The sequence below is a fragment of the Leopardus geoffroyi genome, chromosome A2 (assembly GCF_018350155.1).
Source record: "Leopardus geoffroyi isolate Oge1 chromosome A2, O.geoffroyi_Oge1_pat1.0, whole genome shotgun sequence".
In the NCBI taxonomy this organism is placed as follows: domain Eukaryota; kingdom Metazoa; phylum Chordata; class Mammalia; order Carnivora; family Felidae; genus Leopardus; species Leopardus geoffroyi.
In genome coordinates, this window is record NC_059331.1 from 54,344,707 (window position 1) to 54,361,164 (window position 16,458).

The following is a 16,458-nucleotide window of genomic DNA, read 5'->3' on the forward strand; positions in this document are numbered from 1 at the left end:
GCAGAGAGAAGACAGATGCAGCAGCGTGAGAGTCAATCAGGGCTACTGGCCGCTCCCCACCCACCTTGGTCCCAGCCCCCTCACCGTGGGCTCCCGGCCGATATGGTGCACAGCCATGGACACATTCTGCACCATGTGGAAACGCTCGCCAGCCACCGTGATGGTCCTGCCGCCACTGTGGGATAGAGCGAGCCCTGTCAGCCCACCCGCAGCCCTAGAGAGTGAGCTCAGCCAGAGGTCAGGGTCTGGGGTCTCACCTGACAGGGCTGCGGCGGGGACTGATGGCCGTGATGACTGGGTTCTGCATGTACTGGAAGGTGAGGTTGCTGTGCACACAACCCCGGCGCTCAAAGCGCACACACACGGACACGGGGGCTGGCAGGGCACCCTCGGGCACCGTGCAGGTGATGCTGGTGTCCATGCGCCTGTGGGAGGGCAGCGGCACTGTCAGCACGGCCCCCAGCTCCTGCTGCTTGCTCCTGCCTGCCCCATCGCCCAGGGCACAAGCCCGCATGCCTGGCCCAGACAGGCCTCCTCGACTCACCCCAACCTGGTCTTCTGCCCCCTCGTACAGGAATCTGTTGTTTGCACATACCCACTGCCACATCTTTGCTCAGGCTGTCCTCCCCACCTTCAACACCTTCGCTTTTCCTCCAGCCCTGCCCGTGTGTTCCAATTCTGCCCCATCCCGCCTCATGTAAGAAGCCCTCCCAGAGTCCCTCTCTCAGAGCTGAGGAATGGCTCTGAAAGAACCAGCTTTTTTCCAGTCTCAGATGTTTCTGTTTCCTGCGGGAGTGTCTGCTTTCCCGAGAGCTGAGACTTTGCTGGGCTCTTCTTGGTGTCCCTAGCAATGCCCATCAATGGGGCCTGGTACACAGTAAGTGCATAATAAAGACAGAGGTATTTCATCAAGAGGCTCTGGACCACACCCCTGGGCCAGCCAGAGGAGCTCCAAATGTATATGACCATCACATTTTTCACAGCAGAGGTCACTTATGGAGCTCCTACTGTATGCCGGGCACAGAGTACTACTCACAATTACTGTTCTTACCAGATGAGGAAACTGAGGCTCAGAGAAGGGAAGGGGCTTGGCCGAAGGGACACAGCCGGTGAAAACCCGAGTGATGCTTGGTGCAAGGACGTCATTCCACCCTTCCAGCCCCCAGCCCTCCAGTTTCCCTGGGCAGGAAGGGGTGGCCCAGGCACAGGGGCTTACACGAGCTCCGTGCAGGGCTCTGTGTCGTTCACCAGGACTTGGAGCTCGGAGCCCACATGGAGGTCGCTCCCGTGGATTGTGATCCTGGTGCCCCCTGCCTTGGGGCCCTTGTCAGGCTCTAGGAATTGAACCTGGGGCAGCTGTGAGGAGGAAGACAGGGGGTCAGGCCTCAGGCCACCCCCCAGGTGTGTGTCTGGTGGGGTGGGCAGGAGGGTGGGTTCAGCCTCCCTTACCACGTAGGAGAAGCGCTCCCGTGACTTGCCCTCTTTAGAGGCGTTCACCGTCACCACGTCTGAGAATGCCTCTGGGGCTGGCCCTGTAGCGCACACAATCCTGGGGGAAGGTAGCTTGGGTCAGGAGAGCAGCTGGAGGGTCTCAGGGGCTGGGTAAGCAGCACCTGGGTTCTCCCTTGAATGATGCCACCCCCCACCCCGGCTATACCCCGAGGGTATGTGGGCTCCCCACCCTTGCCCTCAGCTTCCCGCCTCTCCGACTCACAGCTGGGACTGCCATTTGGCTGGGACAGCCAATGGCATCACCCACATCAAAATACTGAAACCATTCCCTATCAGCTGGAAAACAGCCACTCTGAAACCCCGATGTCACCCTGATGTCAGGCTCTTCCCCAGGACTACCCACCTCCCCTGCCCGCCCCGCCTGACTTTCCCACAATTCTACAACTATGTGACAAAGGGGTGAGATAAGATGGTCTCTTGGGATCTGAACATTCTCCAACCATGAGGACATTTGTTGGGCTGGTAGACTGATAGCTCTTCTGCAAGCCTGACTTACAGCTCCCCCGGCAAAGGAAATCAGCTCACCCCCTGCTTTTCTACAGCCCCTCTGGGCCAGGCCCCACAGTGGTAGGCTCAGACCTCTGCACCACACCAGCAGCCCCACACTTTGTTAACTACAAGGTTTTTGTTGCTTTTTTAAAAAAAATCAATGCAAGGCTTCTATGGAAGTCCGGCTGTTCTGGGGGAACCTGGGAGGGCCTCCCAGAGCAGCAGGTGTTGAAGTGGGAACTTGAAGGATATGGAGAAGCGTCCAGAGTAGAAAAGGGCGGAATGCACGGGGGTGGGTAATGGCTTCAACAAGGTCTGGAAGACCTTGCGCCACTTCTAGGGAGCGGCAGGGTGCTGAGGAGGGTGGGAAGGCAGAGGGGAGAGGGGAGGGCAGAGCTGTGGTTGGCACTGTTGGGAGGGGCAGGGGGGACGCTAGAGGTCATTCAGAACAGCCCTGGGGACTGCTACTACTCACTCCTCCGACACCGTGTATCTGTCAGCCAGTGGCTCACAGGCCACGCTGCCAATCCACACGCCATGGGCCACGTCGCTAAGCCGCCGGCCTAGGTTCCTGCCTCGGATGGTCAACAGGGTCCCGCCGTCCAAGGGGCCACTCAGGGGCTCAATCTGCCAGGTGACCAGAGGATGAATGACGTTCTGAGGCTGGGACGTCAGCAGCTTTCCCCACCCACTGCTGCACACACCCAGGCAAGTGCATGTACACCTGCTGCTCAGGAGGAGGTACGGAGGCTCTGAGGGGGTGGGGGCCGCTGCTCACTGGACAGGTCACGGGGGCTGCCAGTGAGGATGTGCCCACATGGGTCTGGGGATGTGAGTGTGCAAAGTCAATGACACCTGCGGAGGGTGGGGGCTTCTGTGGACAACGCAGTCTGCTCCCAGTGGCCATGTGTGACCACATGATCTCGCAACCCAGCCAGAGCTGACTGGGTCAGGGATGGGCACCTGACCCAGCCTACGCCAATGAGAATCCTTCCACCGGACTTCGTCTTAGCTAAAACTCAGGCTCGGTTGTTATTGCCGGCCTCACTTATCACCATACCAGCAGGGTTTCCCCGACCTCACCATAAAAACTAGAGACTGGGGGCACCTGGGTGGCTCTGTCAGTTACATGTCCGACTTCGGCTCGGATCACAGTCTCACGGTTTGTGTGTTCAAGCCCCGCATTGGGCTGTCTGCTGTCAGCACGGAGCCCGCTTCAGATCCTCTGTCCCCCTCTGTCTCTGCCCCTCCCTTGCTTGCTCCCTCTCTTTCTCTCTCTTTCAAAAATAAACATGAAAAGAAAAACAACTAGAGACTAGCGCTAGCATCTTTTCCGGCCCAGACTCCCTGCTTCACTCTACTTTTCTCCATAGTACTTATCGCCTTCTATATATAAATTATTTATTTCCTTACTTATTACTGCCCACCCTCCTCCCCCACTAAAACATTAGCTCCGTGTTGGGGTGGCACTTTGTTCACTGCTGTGTCTCCAGCATCCAGCAGCCCTGGCACCCAGCAGGCGCTCCCCAGGTGATCCTGCATGCATACGGCTGGTTATGTGCAAGCACGTGTGTCACAGGTCTGAGAGCCCGTGTGGGGCGCTGTGTGTCCCACACGCAGGCATGCGGGTGCGACAGGCCTCCGTGGGTGGGGGTGCTTACCGCGCGGATCTCAGGGGCGGGGCAGGTGCCAGGCAGGGGCTGCAGGGGCCCTCGCAGGCGGCAGCCGTCACTCCACACACACAGGTGTCCCAGGTCCTCCCGGCCTAGGCACTGAGAACAGTCAGGGCTGCCCATGGCGCAGTTATAGACCTCCACTGGGAGAGACACAGAGACAGCATGGGTCAGCACCCCCGTCACCACTGTGCCCTCTGCATTCACTCACCATCACCCAGAGGTGGGTCCTGGTTCTCCAAACTCCCCAGGGCCTTTGCTAAGCACAGTGCAGCCACAGCCTCATTAATAGTATCTGTCCATACCACGATTCTACCAGGTGGGAGCTCTTTGTTTGTTTGGGGTTTTTAAAATTTTTTTAACGTTTATTTTTGAGAGAAAGAGAGAGGGAGGGAGGAGGGGGAGAGAGAGAGAGAGAGAGAGAGAGAGAGAGAGAGAGAGAGAGACCGACCATGGGGAGGGGAGGGGCAGAGAGAGGAGGAGACACAGAATCCAAAGCAGGCTCCAAGCTCCAAGCCATCAGCACAGAACCCAACACGGGGCCTGAACCCATGAACTGGGAGATCATGACCTGAGCCAAAGTCAGATGCTTAACTGACTGAGCCACCCAGGCGCCCCAGCGGGAGCTCTTTATTAGCCCCATTTGACAGGTAAGAGACTGAGGCTCAGAGGGGAGGACTGACTTGCTCAAGGTCACAAAGCCTGTGAGCGGCAGGCCCGAGATTCACACCCAGGCCTGGGTGGGTCTGTTTACCCACCAGTGGGGCTCTGGGATGCTAGGGGATCACTGAGCAATGTGGGCAATGGGCACCAGGGCCTCAGACCCTCGGAGTGGCCCAAGCAGGAGTGCTGGGAGGGTTCTTCAGGGTCTTGGGTGTGCAGTTTGGTTCTTCTGGAGTCTGACTCTGGGGCCTTCATGGTGGGGACAGGGGGGCGGGTGGTGGTGCCATATCCACTAGGGGTATCTGAGGCTCCCCATGAATAGACAGACTCTTAAAGAATTGATTCAATATGTATAATAATAGTAAGGACACCAATCACCATTTGGGGCGTGCTGACTGTGCCCCAGTCACAACTGTAAGATCTGTGTGCATCATCTCAGCAAATCCTCACCAAGCTTTCTGTAAAAGGGCCTGTACCTCATGTCACATGGCTGAGAAACAGAAGGCCAAGCAAGTGCCTGAAGCTGCACAGCCATCGGCATACAGATGTCTGGCCCACAATAGCTGCTCAATGAATAAGAACTGAGTGACCAGGTACAGAACGGCAAGGCTGGGATCTGAGACTCTGTGTGTTAGGGAAACACAGGGCAGGACATCTGTGACTGTGCGGTGGGCACTGGATAAGTCCCCCAAGGTAAGCTCCACCCATTAAGGCTGAATCCCCAGTGGCCATAGGGCCGTAGGGGCTCCCACCTGTTATGGGGTCAGGGCTGTCCAAGAATCGGGCTGGCTGCCCCTTTAGTTGGAGGCTGAGTGGAAACATCTGGCTCTTCTGGGTCGTGTGCAGCTGCAAAAGGACAAGAAAGAGCATGAGGGGTGTGAGTGGTGTCTAGGTCTCTGCTGGGGGGAGGGGATGCATGTCATGGAGACAGAAGAGGGCAGGGCTGTTGAGGATAAGGGGATCAAAAGGAGGAGGGGGATAAGGTGGGAAGGAAGGAGTATAGCGTCTGGACTTATGCAGGCCTTCCTACCGTCCCCCCCCCCGCCCCCCCGAGCCACACCACTTACCACCACTTGGTTGCAGTGTGCAGTAGATTCATTCACCCATACGGCTTCAAAGATCTCCTCCGGCCCAAAGCTACATTCTAGGGCTGCACCCTAGGAGAAATGGGGTTGTTGAGGAGAGGCAGATCAGCACCCACTGCTCTCTAACTCCAACTTGTCATGGGCTGCTGCCCAGAGTAGTGGGCTGAGCCCTTTTATCAGGCCCCTACTCCTCCAGAATGTCCTTCCTGGCCTTCAGGTCCAATGATGGAAGGAGGGAGGCAAGGAGTACATGAACACCTGGAACCTGTTGCTCCCCATGCGACTAAAAGCTTCACCCATATCTCCCGATGGCCTAAACCAACGGCCTTTTACCCGGCTCATAAAAATCCAATTCTTTAGCATGACTGCCATTCAAGGTTCATCCCAGTAAGACCCCACCTGTTCTTTGACTCTTACTACCCCCCACCTCTGTCCCCCAGGGCCGGTGCCCCAGCCACAGCAGGACACTCTTGGACATGGCACAGGCTGCCCTGCCCCTGGGCCTTTGTCCCGGCTGTTCCTCCTACCCAAACAACTTGTCTCCCCTTTAGCCACCCAGCAAAACACAACACAGCCCTCAGCATCCAGCTCAAATTGTCTCATGTTCCAAAGACTTCCCAGAGCCCCCTTAAATCAGGTGCGTGCCCCTCATTTGATCATTCATTCATTCATTTAGCAATGAATATTTGGGTGCATGTTAGGGGCTCTAGGAGGCTCCTAAAGCCTGCCTGCACCCTGTATGTTGAGGACCACCCTTATCTCCCTGCCCAGGCTCTTTTTACACTGGTCTTGCCACCCACTGGGAAGGGTTAGAGTTGGGTCTCAGCCCCTGTGACACCTCCAAGGGCAGTGTGTGGCAGTAAAAGAGCTCAGGTTCCATCGGTTTGAATCCTACCTTCTGCCTTTCCTAGCTGTGCAACCCTGTGCAAGTGGCTCTCCTTTCTGAGCCTTGGTTTCCTAAATTTTGCAATGGAAACACACATTCCTACTCTGCAGGGTTGCTGGGGAAACGAGATCATGTATCTTTAGTGGGTTGCACACTGTGGGTGACTAATATACGCTGGCTGTTAGTATGCAGGAGGTGCTCAATAAATGTTTGTTGACTTAAATACACAGGCCCCAACTCCCCAGTCTTATCTTGCCCAGCACAGGCCTCCAGGGAACAGTATCAATAAATATTTGCTGACTGAACAAACTCAGGTTTCATGTGTATTAGTCCAGCCTCGTGGCAGGACTTCCTGTTTATGTCCCTGTTGTTAGCACATGTGACACCCTGAGGAGAAAGCAGGTCAGCACACCCCTCCCCTCTGGCCTACCCCCTCTCCCGCTTCACTCTGAAGCTAACACAGGAAGGTGGCTATTGACAGGGCTGCAAGCACATTTGCCCATGCTGAGCCAGGAGGTGGGTCAGCTCAGGCTTCAGCCACTCAGCATAGCAGGCCCAGCCTGTCCTGAGGCTCCCCAGAGTACAGGCTCAGCAAACAGGAAGGGGGCTCTGCCTCTTCCTGCCCTTAGTGTTCTAGAAGCAGGTCGAGGGCCAGGATCACTGAGGCACACTGGGGGCAGACACATGCCTCCTGGTTACGGGACCCGAACCCAGGGCTTGGGCCTCCCCGCGCCAGGCTCCTGTAGCCCCAGGGAGCAGCACTGCCCTCCATACCAGACCAGGCCCCTTCATACTCCTGAGGCTCTGTTCCAACCACTGCAGGAGGGAGTCTGAGGGCTGAGGGCACTGCCCACACAGAGCTCCAGCCCCAGCCACAAGGCTGCCTGACACATCCCAGATGCCTGGCACGTGGCCCCCACGTGCGACAGCTGTCACAGGCCTTCGCTCCCCCGTGGAAGCAACAGATGGCGAGTCCCTAGGAGCTGGGGAGGGGGATGGCTGGCACACTTCCAGAACTCGTCAATGCTTCCCACCAAGATGCTCTTCCAGGAGGGACCCAGAAAGGAGCTGAATCTCCTCCTCCCCATGCGTGGGTGCAGAGGTGACGGCAGATTGTAGGGAAGAGCACTCTCTCAGGAGTCCAGTGCTAGGGTGCAAGTCAAGCCCTACGTCGTGTACCTAGAGTCATCTACTTCTCCTTTCTGGATCTCATTTTTCCCATCTGGATAATGGGGAATAGGGCAGCACAGGGGTTCTCTGGACATTCTTCAGGTAAGACATGTCAGCCATGAACTGAGGAAATGTGTGCAGAATTACAAGTCAGCCTAGGGGGTAGGGCCAGCAGGACATGGACAGTGCCCAACCATGGGCTGCAGCCCAGTTCTGCCAGGAGAGCTTTACAGGGTAGGGGAGTCTGGGGGTCCTGGCCAGGGTTTCCCTCAGGAGCTGTTAGCAGCTTGCTGTCCCTTGGGCTGGGCCCTCCCCATCCACTTCCCTTTCCTCTAACCCCCTGCAAACACAGTGGGGCTTTCTCAAACAGAATCTGGAAACTCAGAGAAACAAAACCAAGGTGTGGGTGGAGGGACCAGAGCATGGGTCCTCATCCAGAACAGCATTCTCCTGCCCCCACCCCCAGGCCTGGCCTCCACCTACCTGGAAGGCAGCATTGGCTAGATGCACGGGGATGCTCTGTAAGCTGCCTGTGGGCATGGGTGCCAGGCGTGAGGGCAGGATCTGGGGGCAGTCCTGAGGGCTCTGCAGTCAAAACACAACGAGGTAAGGGTGATGCGGGAGCATTTCAGAAGAGACAGGATTCACGGCCATGCCAGCCAGCCTACTGTCGCAGCCTGCCTCCCCAGGGAAGTACTTGCCAGCCTGCACAGTGAGGAAACACCAGTAACAAAATCACAGCAGCCGCCACCACCGAGGGCAATGTGCCCAGTGCCTCCCACACACCGTCTCTTTTGACCCTCATGACAAGCCTACAGGCAGGCTTTATTGGCCCCATTTTATAGATGATGAAACGGAGGCACACCGTGATGATGTAACCTGCCCAGCGATGGAACCAGTCCCGCCATGGCTGTTCCAGGGCATACTTTGCAGAGGAGGTCAGGAGGCTGGGGTTGAGGGCTGGCCCCCCTCCCCATCTCTGGGCCTCATCTTTCCGAGCTATAAAATGAGGGGCTGCACCCATTCTCCGAGACCACGCCCAGCTCTGAAATGCGGTTTCCAGGATGACACATGTTAAATGATTCAGAAAAAGAACTCCAAATTTCTGAACAGCCCACGGGAAACAGGCTATGAGGACCCTGGTGTCCCGAGGCTCCACACCCCTCCCCACTTCTGCAGGTGAGAGTCCCAGCCTCCGGGCAGAGGCTCCAGCCCCGCAAGAGTCCTGGGCAGGCCTGGGCATCAGCATTCTCACATTGGCAGTACAGCCACGGAGGCCTGGTGGAGCAGGGGCCACTTCGAAAAAGGAAAGAAGTTAGGGGCGCCAGGTGGCTCAGTTGGTTGAGCGTCTGACTTTGACCCAGGTCATGATCTCACGGGTCGGTTCAGGAGTTTGAGCCCCACACTGGGCTCACTGCTGTCAGCAAAGAGCCCGCCTCGGATCCTCTGTCCCCCTCTCTCTGCCCCTGTCTCACACTCTCTCCCTCAAAAATAAATAAACATTGAAAAAAAAAAAAAGGAAAGAAGTTAGGGGTGCCTGGGTGGCTCAGTCAGCCGAGCGTCCAACTTTGGCTCAGGTTATGATCTCACGGCTCATGAGTTTGAGCTCACATCAGGCTCTCTGCTCTCTGCTTCAGATCCTCTCCCACGCCCCCACCCTCTCTGTGCCCCTCCCCGGCTCGTGCTAGCACCCACTCTCTCTCTGAAAAATAAATAAACATTTAAATTTAAAAAAGGAAAAAAGTTAGGGAGGGAGGGCAGGCAAGAGCTGGAGGTTCAGAAACATGGCGATGTACCTGCGGTCAGAGGGCAGAGCTGGTCTGTGAACTCCCACTGTCTGACTCCCAGTCCAGAAACAGACACCAGGGAGCAGGGCTGTGCCCACCATGCCACCTAGTGACCTCTCTGAGCTTACAAGTCTGGAGCCCCCACCCCGCACTGTTGTTCAGACCTGAGGGCCCCACTGGGCCATGTTCTGCCTCCTCACACTCTGAGCCTGACCTGCTGAGACCCTGAGAGAAGGGGAGATTGGGACCCTGCAGCCGCCACACCATACCAAGGGCTGACCATCCCAGCCTAGAGGTCTGGCTGGGAACACAATGATCCATATGTGTCCACCTTGAGGTCAGCCAGCCAGGGCAAAGGCCTCTGAGGATAGAACTTGGAGGCCTCCCTGGGGCTTTTCTCCTTACTGCTAATCAGACAGGGAGCTCCCTGAGGGGAACCCTGGGGGACTCGGCATAACACTGGACCCTGAGGAGATGCCAGTAACAATAAATGATGACCATGCCAACATCAGAGATAGTCACCAGCTCACACAGCCCTCACTGTGCTCCTGGACAGTTCTAAGCACACCACACCGTATTAATTCACCAAATCCGAACTCCCAACAATCCTCTGAGTTAAGTATAATCATTACACCCATTTTACAGACTAGGAAATCGGGGCACAGAGAAGCAGAGCAGTTTGCCCAAGATGGAACTGGCAGCACAAGAGGCCTCTAGTTGTCCAGACTGTTTGCCGACCACCAGGCCAGAAACCTCGCCTAGACTGGTCCGTTTCCCGGGGAGCAGGGCCTGGTGTGGATCACAGAGGCCTCAGCCAGAGAAGCAACATGGCTAGGCCCGGGTGAGGCCTCCTGAGCTGACCGTCGTCCTGCGGGGCTGGGAGGGAGGAGCTTGTGTCCAGCTCAGGGTGAGCCCACACAAGCCTCTGGCCTCTGACATCTTCCGCAGGCTGGTGTGTAAACCCCATGGAATTTCAGGGAATGGAACCCACATGTTTGCAATCAGTTTTCATGGCTGCTGCCAGCTCTGCCTTGCAGCTGGCCGGGGGCTCTGTGGCTCTGTCTTCCCAGCTCCACCCCACCAGTGGGTAAGTGGCTGACAGGAGGGGCTGTGGGGTGAGGGTCAGAGCAGGAGTTTCCACGTGAGCCCCCCCCCCCCACCAAGGAAATGACGTGGAAGCATCCCTGAGAGTCCCCCCCCCCCATTCTCCTTAATCCCTATCTATGATCCCATGGCTTTGGATGCTTGTACCCGTTCCACAGAGTGGGCCAAGGCTAAGAGTCCTGGCACACCTTTGCCCTCCTTTGGTATCTCCCCCCAGAATTGGTTAACCCTCCACGGGGCCAGCTGGTATGTCTGCTGCTGGCCTCCAGCCCCCACAATCTGCCTCCAAGTCTGGCCTGGCCTTTGAGGAACTTCCCCCACAGGCCTGTGGTTTGGGAAGACTGACTCTACTCCCTAGCCCCAGGGATAGACTGGTGTCCCAGGCCTGCCCTGGACTCAGCAATTGGTTCAGGAAGTGTACGTGACCCTAGTGCAGCCAGCAAAAGTCAACACTGGGACTTCAATAGAACCAATAAGAAAGAGAAGCTCTTCTTATTTTCTGGGGCTGCCAGGAAATCAGGAGCCTGCCTGGAGCTGCTGAGGTCAACTTGCTACCAAGGGGGGAGGGCTGCCAGAGCATGAAGCCCAACCAGAGGGGCAGGGAGCCCTGAAAACATGGTCGGAACTCCTGGATCCAGCTATACCTGAAGGTGATGCCACCACCCCTCTCCCGCCCCCCCCCATCCCCCCCGCCCCAGATTTCACACTCATAGGAGTCAATTAATTCTGTTGCAGCCAAGGCCAGTTTGAACTAGGGTTTCCCCCAGTGCAACCAAAGTATGGGGCCTCCCTGTCCCATCTAAGCCAAGCCATCGACACCTCAGAAGGAGGCTGAGTGGCTTCTCCTCTTTGCTGGAGTGCAGCACAGGGCAGAGCCTGCAGGTTCAGGAAACCACGGCCAATCGACCACACTGCAGGCAGAGGAATAAGGACAGCTGCTGAGTCAGCAGTGCCAAAAGCCACAATCAACCCAGACAGGAGCCCAGTGGGTGCTGGTTCACAGAGGACCTCACCTGTACCCACACTGGGACTCACAGACTCTCTCACTGTCTCTCCCACATTCAAGGGTCAAGAACTGATGTCCCAATCCAGCATGGCTGGCCCAGACCCTAAACCCATCTCGCCCGGTCCCTTTCTACAGTTCTGCACCCTCACAGCCCCCTAAACTGCCCCTTGTTCCTACCAAACCACTCTCCCCACTGGCTCCGAATGAAGTCCAATTTCACGGTGGCATCCACGCCAGGCTCCCCAGGAAGGGGGCCTACTGTCCTATCTCTCCTCCCCTCCTCTAAAACACCGCACCCTCTTCCTGGCACCCTCCACTCCTCCACATCCTCCTTCTGCACTAGGGAAGTGCAGGAGACTCCCTAGTGACAGGAAACTCAGCCCCTAGCACCTCCCCAGGGACATCTCCTGGCCTAACCCAAGTCCTACTGTCTCCTCCCAGCTCTCGAGGGGTGCAGGCGGATGTGCAAACTCCCCTGTCCACCACCTGACCAGAAACATATCACCTGCAGGGCTAACAGAGACATAAATAAATGCCACCTTAAGTATCAGTCAGAGACTTCCGCAGGCCTGGGGAGGGGGCTGCCTCTTCTCTTGCTAGATTACCATAGTCCTCTAAGACAGACCCTCTCTGGGCCCACCGCTCCAGCTCCTGGCCCCCAGAGCTGCGGACCTGGGGGAGATGGTTTATGGGGTGCTGCCCCAGAAACACCTCTAGACTGGTGAGCTCCTATGCATCTGTCAGGACCCTGCACAAAAGTCCCCCTCCCAGAGAAGTGCTCCCTGGCTCACCCAGCAAAGTAGCCACCGCTCCTGAGAAGGATAGTGGCCTTTTAATGAGTACCTACTATGTGCCACATATGGAGTTGGTGCCTCACAGGTGCAATTCAAAATTCCCAGCACAGCAAAGTAAGGCCATTTTATAGTAGTAAAATGTACAATTACACAGTAAGTAAAATAGGAGATGGGGAAACAGGCACAGAGAGGTTCAGGAGCTTGACCAGGATCACACAGCCACAACTCACACCTCAGGCCCTTGGCTCATAACGGGGAGGGCAGAACTATGTCTAACTGGGTTCCTTCCCAGTGCCTGCTACAGACCCAGTCATACAAAGGGTGCCCAATAAATGCTGGATAACCGTGTTGAGCCTGTGGGTCCTCCTCAACAGCCATCAGGCTGCCAGCACGAATGCTTCATGTTCACATTTATTGAGCCCCTCTGTGTACCCAGCCCTGGGCTGGGGGCTAGAAGATGTGGACCCTAAAAAAGAGCAGGACTCCTGCTTGGCCCGGACTCCAACACAGGGGCCCGGGGGCCTCCTCTATGGTTTGGCCACACAGACTCCACTGGATCTCTCTCCCAGGGCCAGAAGCCCCACATTATTGTCTCGGTTCTTTGAGGTAAGCTCCTGGATGACCCTTCTTCAAAGCAGTTCAGAGGCTTAGGCAGGAGGTGCAGAGACCAGAGGGTTCCAGGTGTGGGCCATGGAGCCCCTCCTTAGCATCTGAACACTGATCTGTACCTGCTTGGAGGGTTCTTGATGAGATTCTCTGAGCCCAGAGCCAAGAGGCTGGGGGTTCAGATGCTCTAGGGACTAGGCCCGCTTCCCTGGGACACATGCTAGGAAGCAGTGCCCCCAGGACCCTGTTTGCTACCTCAGTTGTCCCATCTGGAAAGTGGGCAGGAGCATCTCCTTCCTGGGGAGAGGAGCCTCAGGCAGGGACTCAGTGCCTCACCCTGACCCCTCACAGCCCTGATACAAGACAGAGGCTCCAGCAGCCAGGTCTGAGAGGGGATGAGCTGTAGTCTCAGAACCTCGACACCCTCTCCCACCCCAGTGTAGCCATCCCACCTGGCTGAGCATCACCGCCCCAGCCAAAGCCTCATTTGGTCATCCCTGGTAAGGCTAGGATGGCCTTAGAAGCTTTTGGGGCAATGGCAGAAGGCCACCCTGCAAGTGAACACACGGCAGAAACCAACCAGGCGCAAGGTATGTGGCATTTCCATTTGTACTTCTCCCCGTCCGCCAACTCTCCCCACCACGCCCACCCTGGTGTAATTGATTCAATCCAGCCATCCCACAGCACCAGGGAGGGCCTGGATCCTGGCCAGCAGAGAATCAGCCTATAGAGCTCACGGGACCAGCATAAGCAACAGGACCTGGGAGCGTGTGGCTCCTGAGACCAGCTCACCTTCTCTGCTCAGGGACAGCCATGGCATCACCTGCTCCAGGGTCCCCAGCACCCATGGGGAGACCAAGCCAGAGGCCTTTCAGCCCACCTCCTGATCTCGGGAAGGAAGGAGAACGTGGGCGCCAAGCCAGCGGGGCTTAGATTCAAGGTCCCAGTCTGGTATTTCCTGGCCTCAGGGACAACTGCCCTGAGCCCGCAGGGTTGTTGAAAATGTTACAGGTAAAATTTCAAACTAGCCAGTACTGACACGGTGTGTAGAAAGGAGCCCTCCTACTGCAAGTGGGAGTTAAAACTGGCTCAGGCTTTCTGGAGGCAGTTGAGTCAAAGATGTAAAAATGTGGCCACGCTTTCACCCCAATATGCCATTTCTAGGAGTTCGTCTCCAGGGAATAATCAAGGACACACGCCATGCCCTGTCTATATCAGAACACAAAAAAGAAATGGGAAGTGATCGGTACATCCAACAACAGGGGATTGGTTAAATGTGCTGTTATGTGATGAGCCCAGCACAGCTGTTAAATCTGGTGCCAGGAAGAAAATTTAATGATGTGGAAATGTTCTCAACATATTAAAAAAAAAAAAAAAAAAGTAATGAAACAGGCAGAGGGCATTCCACCCAGGCCTAACTTACCACGGGATTCGGTGAGGCCTCACACCGTGACTGGTTGGAGACACAGGCATGCTGCTGGGTGCACCAGAAACAAGGCCACTGTGCTGACAGGCAGCTGGTGCAGCTGGGAGACAAGGAGCGTTTCAGACACTCGGATGCCCACCCTCATTTCACCCCTGCCCCCAGGAACTGGGACCTAAGAGGCAGATCCCGGCCCTGGGGAGAAAGGTCTTCCTTCACCACCATCATCATCAGAGGGTGGGGCACTTTGAAGATACTGAGCTCCCTGCTACGAGAGGCATGCAAGGAGGATATAGACAAGCAGGGCCTTTAGGAGACTAAATTAAGGGTAATCAAAGCACTTCTCTCTGCCCCTGCAGCTTGAATGTCCACAGAAGCCAGGTTAGGGTGATAAGAGTTTGCTGCACATAAATGAGCCAGAAAATGAACAAGCGAGGGCCCTGTCTGCCTCTAGCACACCACTGTTTTTCTTCCAAGGGCCTTCCTGAGAGCAGAGACCCTTCCCTGTTCCTCCTCCCACCACCCAGAGGCAAGCACCCTGACCCACTCACGCTGTGTGTGGATACACTTGTCCGATGCGGCTGCAGTTGTAGATGGTGAAATTGGCCCTGACGATATTCCGCCCGTTGACCCTCACAGACATCTCAACAATCACGTGATCTAGAATGGACCAGGGGAACCAGGGAGAAAAGGACAAAGGGGAGTCTCCCCTGACCTCGGAGGCTGCGATATCAGGACCCCCATGCCTGACATTCCATTACACCCCTTCAGGGCTGTACTCACAGCCCAGTGAGTGCGGTGCTTACCCTGGTGGGGCGGGAAGGGCGGGAACTGGTCCCTTGGCAGGAGGTTGCAGTAGGCGATCTGGTGGCCAAAGGCAGGGCCCGGGACCCGGGCCACAGTGCGGATGTTGTTCCCATAGTCACAGGCCATCTCCATGCCACTGAGGCTGGGCAGGCTGCCCGAGATCTGCAGGATCATGCCCTGGGGGCCAGGGACCCTCAGCTTGGAGAGTGGGGAGCAGGCCTTTCCCCTCGGGGCCCAGCCCCCACTCTAGCAACCTTGGGAGAAGGGGTGACAGGTGGCCAGGACTCCAGGCCAGAGGGCTATATCCTACATGGGGCTCACTAGGCCTCAGTTTCCTCATCTGCAAAATGAAAATGACCATCTTACAGTAGTCAAGGAGGCTTTGAGTCATCTGGTCCCTGGGACTTCTCTGACCTCATCTCCTAACATTCTCTCAAACCTACCAATCTGTTCTCACCTCAGGGCCTCTGCACTGGCAGTTCCCTTGGCCCAGAACACTCTTCCCAGATACCCACCTGACTCACCTACTTCATATCTTTGCTCAAATGTAACATCTGCACCATGGTCCTAGCTCCAGCCTCGTCTAAAATGTCGATACTCCGCCACTCATTCCCCACCCCTCTCTCTCTTCTGCGCCCTTTTCCCCACAGTACTTTTCACCATCTTGCCATCCTATCTTGCATGTTCTCTCGCTCCACAAGCATGTCAGCTGCTCAAGGACCAGGGCTTTTTCTGTCTTGTTCATTGCTGTGTCCCCAGAGTCTAGAACTGCTGTTAGCACGTAGTAGGTGCTCAATGATCTATGTGATGAACGAATAAATGAATGGATGGATGGACAAACCTGTGCCTGGTCTGCTTGTGGACATAAAACGTGTGAAGGGCTCTGTGATACATAATCATGCGGAGAGGGGTGCAGAGGAGTCCCAGACCCCATCTGGACCATTAGAACCACCATCTCCCCCCTGTTGATAGGTGAGGATAGCCAGCCGCAGGGAGGTCACTGAGAGCAGGGCTGAGTGGGGCCCAGGCCTGCCTGTCCCTCAGCCCTCCCCAGACTGCCTGCTATGGGTGGGGAGGGGGCTGTGGCAGCTTCAGGCCTTCCTGAGCTCAGGCGAGGCAGGGAGTCCCTGCCTCCACACTGCAGATTCATCTGATCTGTTTCTGAGCACAAGAAATAGCAGCCTGGCACCTGGTGGTCCCTCTGATCCCTACCTGTACCAGGCCCGGGAAGAGGCAGGGGGTTGGGCACTGACTCTCCTTGTATCCCCCAAATTGCTCCCTCCCTCTTGAGACTCTGGAGCCTGCCTCTGTTGAGTTCAAATCCCAGCTTTGCTCCTCCCTAGCTGTATGACCATGAGCAAGTCACTTTACCTCTCGGTGCCTCAATTTCCTCCTCTGAAAAACGGGGATGTTAAGAGCATCCACTTCATAGAGTTGTATGAGGACCAACACA

At 56.3% G+C, this 16,458-nt stretch overlaps 1 protein-coding gene across 2 annotated transcripts in view; it reads right to left on the reverse strand.

Moving 5' to 3' along the window:
• The window catches only part of PLXND1 (plexin D1), a 60,534-nt gene that overhangs the window by 20,037 nt on the left and 24,039 nt on the right, over window positions 1-16,458 (reverse strand). For both annotated transcript variants that reach the window (XM_045493890.1, XM_045493889.1), the window contains exons 6-17: window positions 15,005-15,182; window positions 14,750-14,858; window positions 14,199-14,301; window positions 7,962-8,063; window positions 5,405-5,494; window positions 5,090-5,183; window positions 3,663-3,817; window positions 2,477-2,628; window positions 1,450-1,549; window positions 1,217-1,356; window positions 258-425; window positions 85-175 (exon numbers count right to left, since the gene is read on the reverse strand). In XM_045493890.1, coding sequence (XP_045349846.1) covers window positions 85-175; window positions 258-425; window positions 1,217-1,356; window positions 1,450-1,549; window positions 2,477-2,628; window positions 3,663-3,817; window positions 5,090-5,183; window positions 5,405-5,494; window positions 7,962-8,063; window positions 14,199-14,301; window positions 14,750-14,858; window positions 15,005-15,182 — 1,482 coding nt within the window. The remainder of the gene's footprint in view (window positions 1-84; window positions 176-257; window positions 426-1,216; window positions 1,357-1,449; window positions 1,550-2,476; window positions 2,629-3,662; window positions 3,818-5,089; window positions 5,184-5,404; window positions 5,495-7,961; window positions 8,064-14,198; window positions 14,302-14,749; window positions 14,859-15,004; window positions 15,183-16,458) is intronic.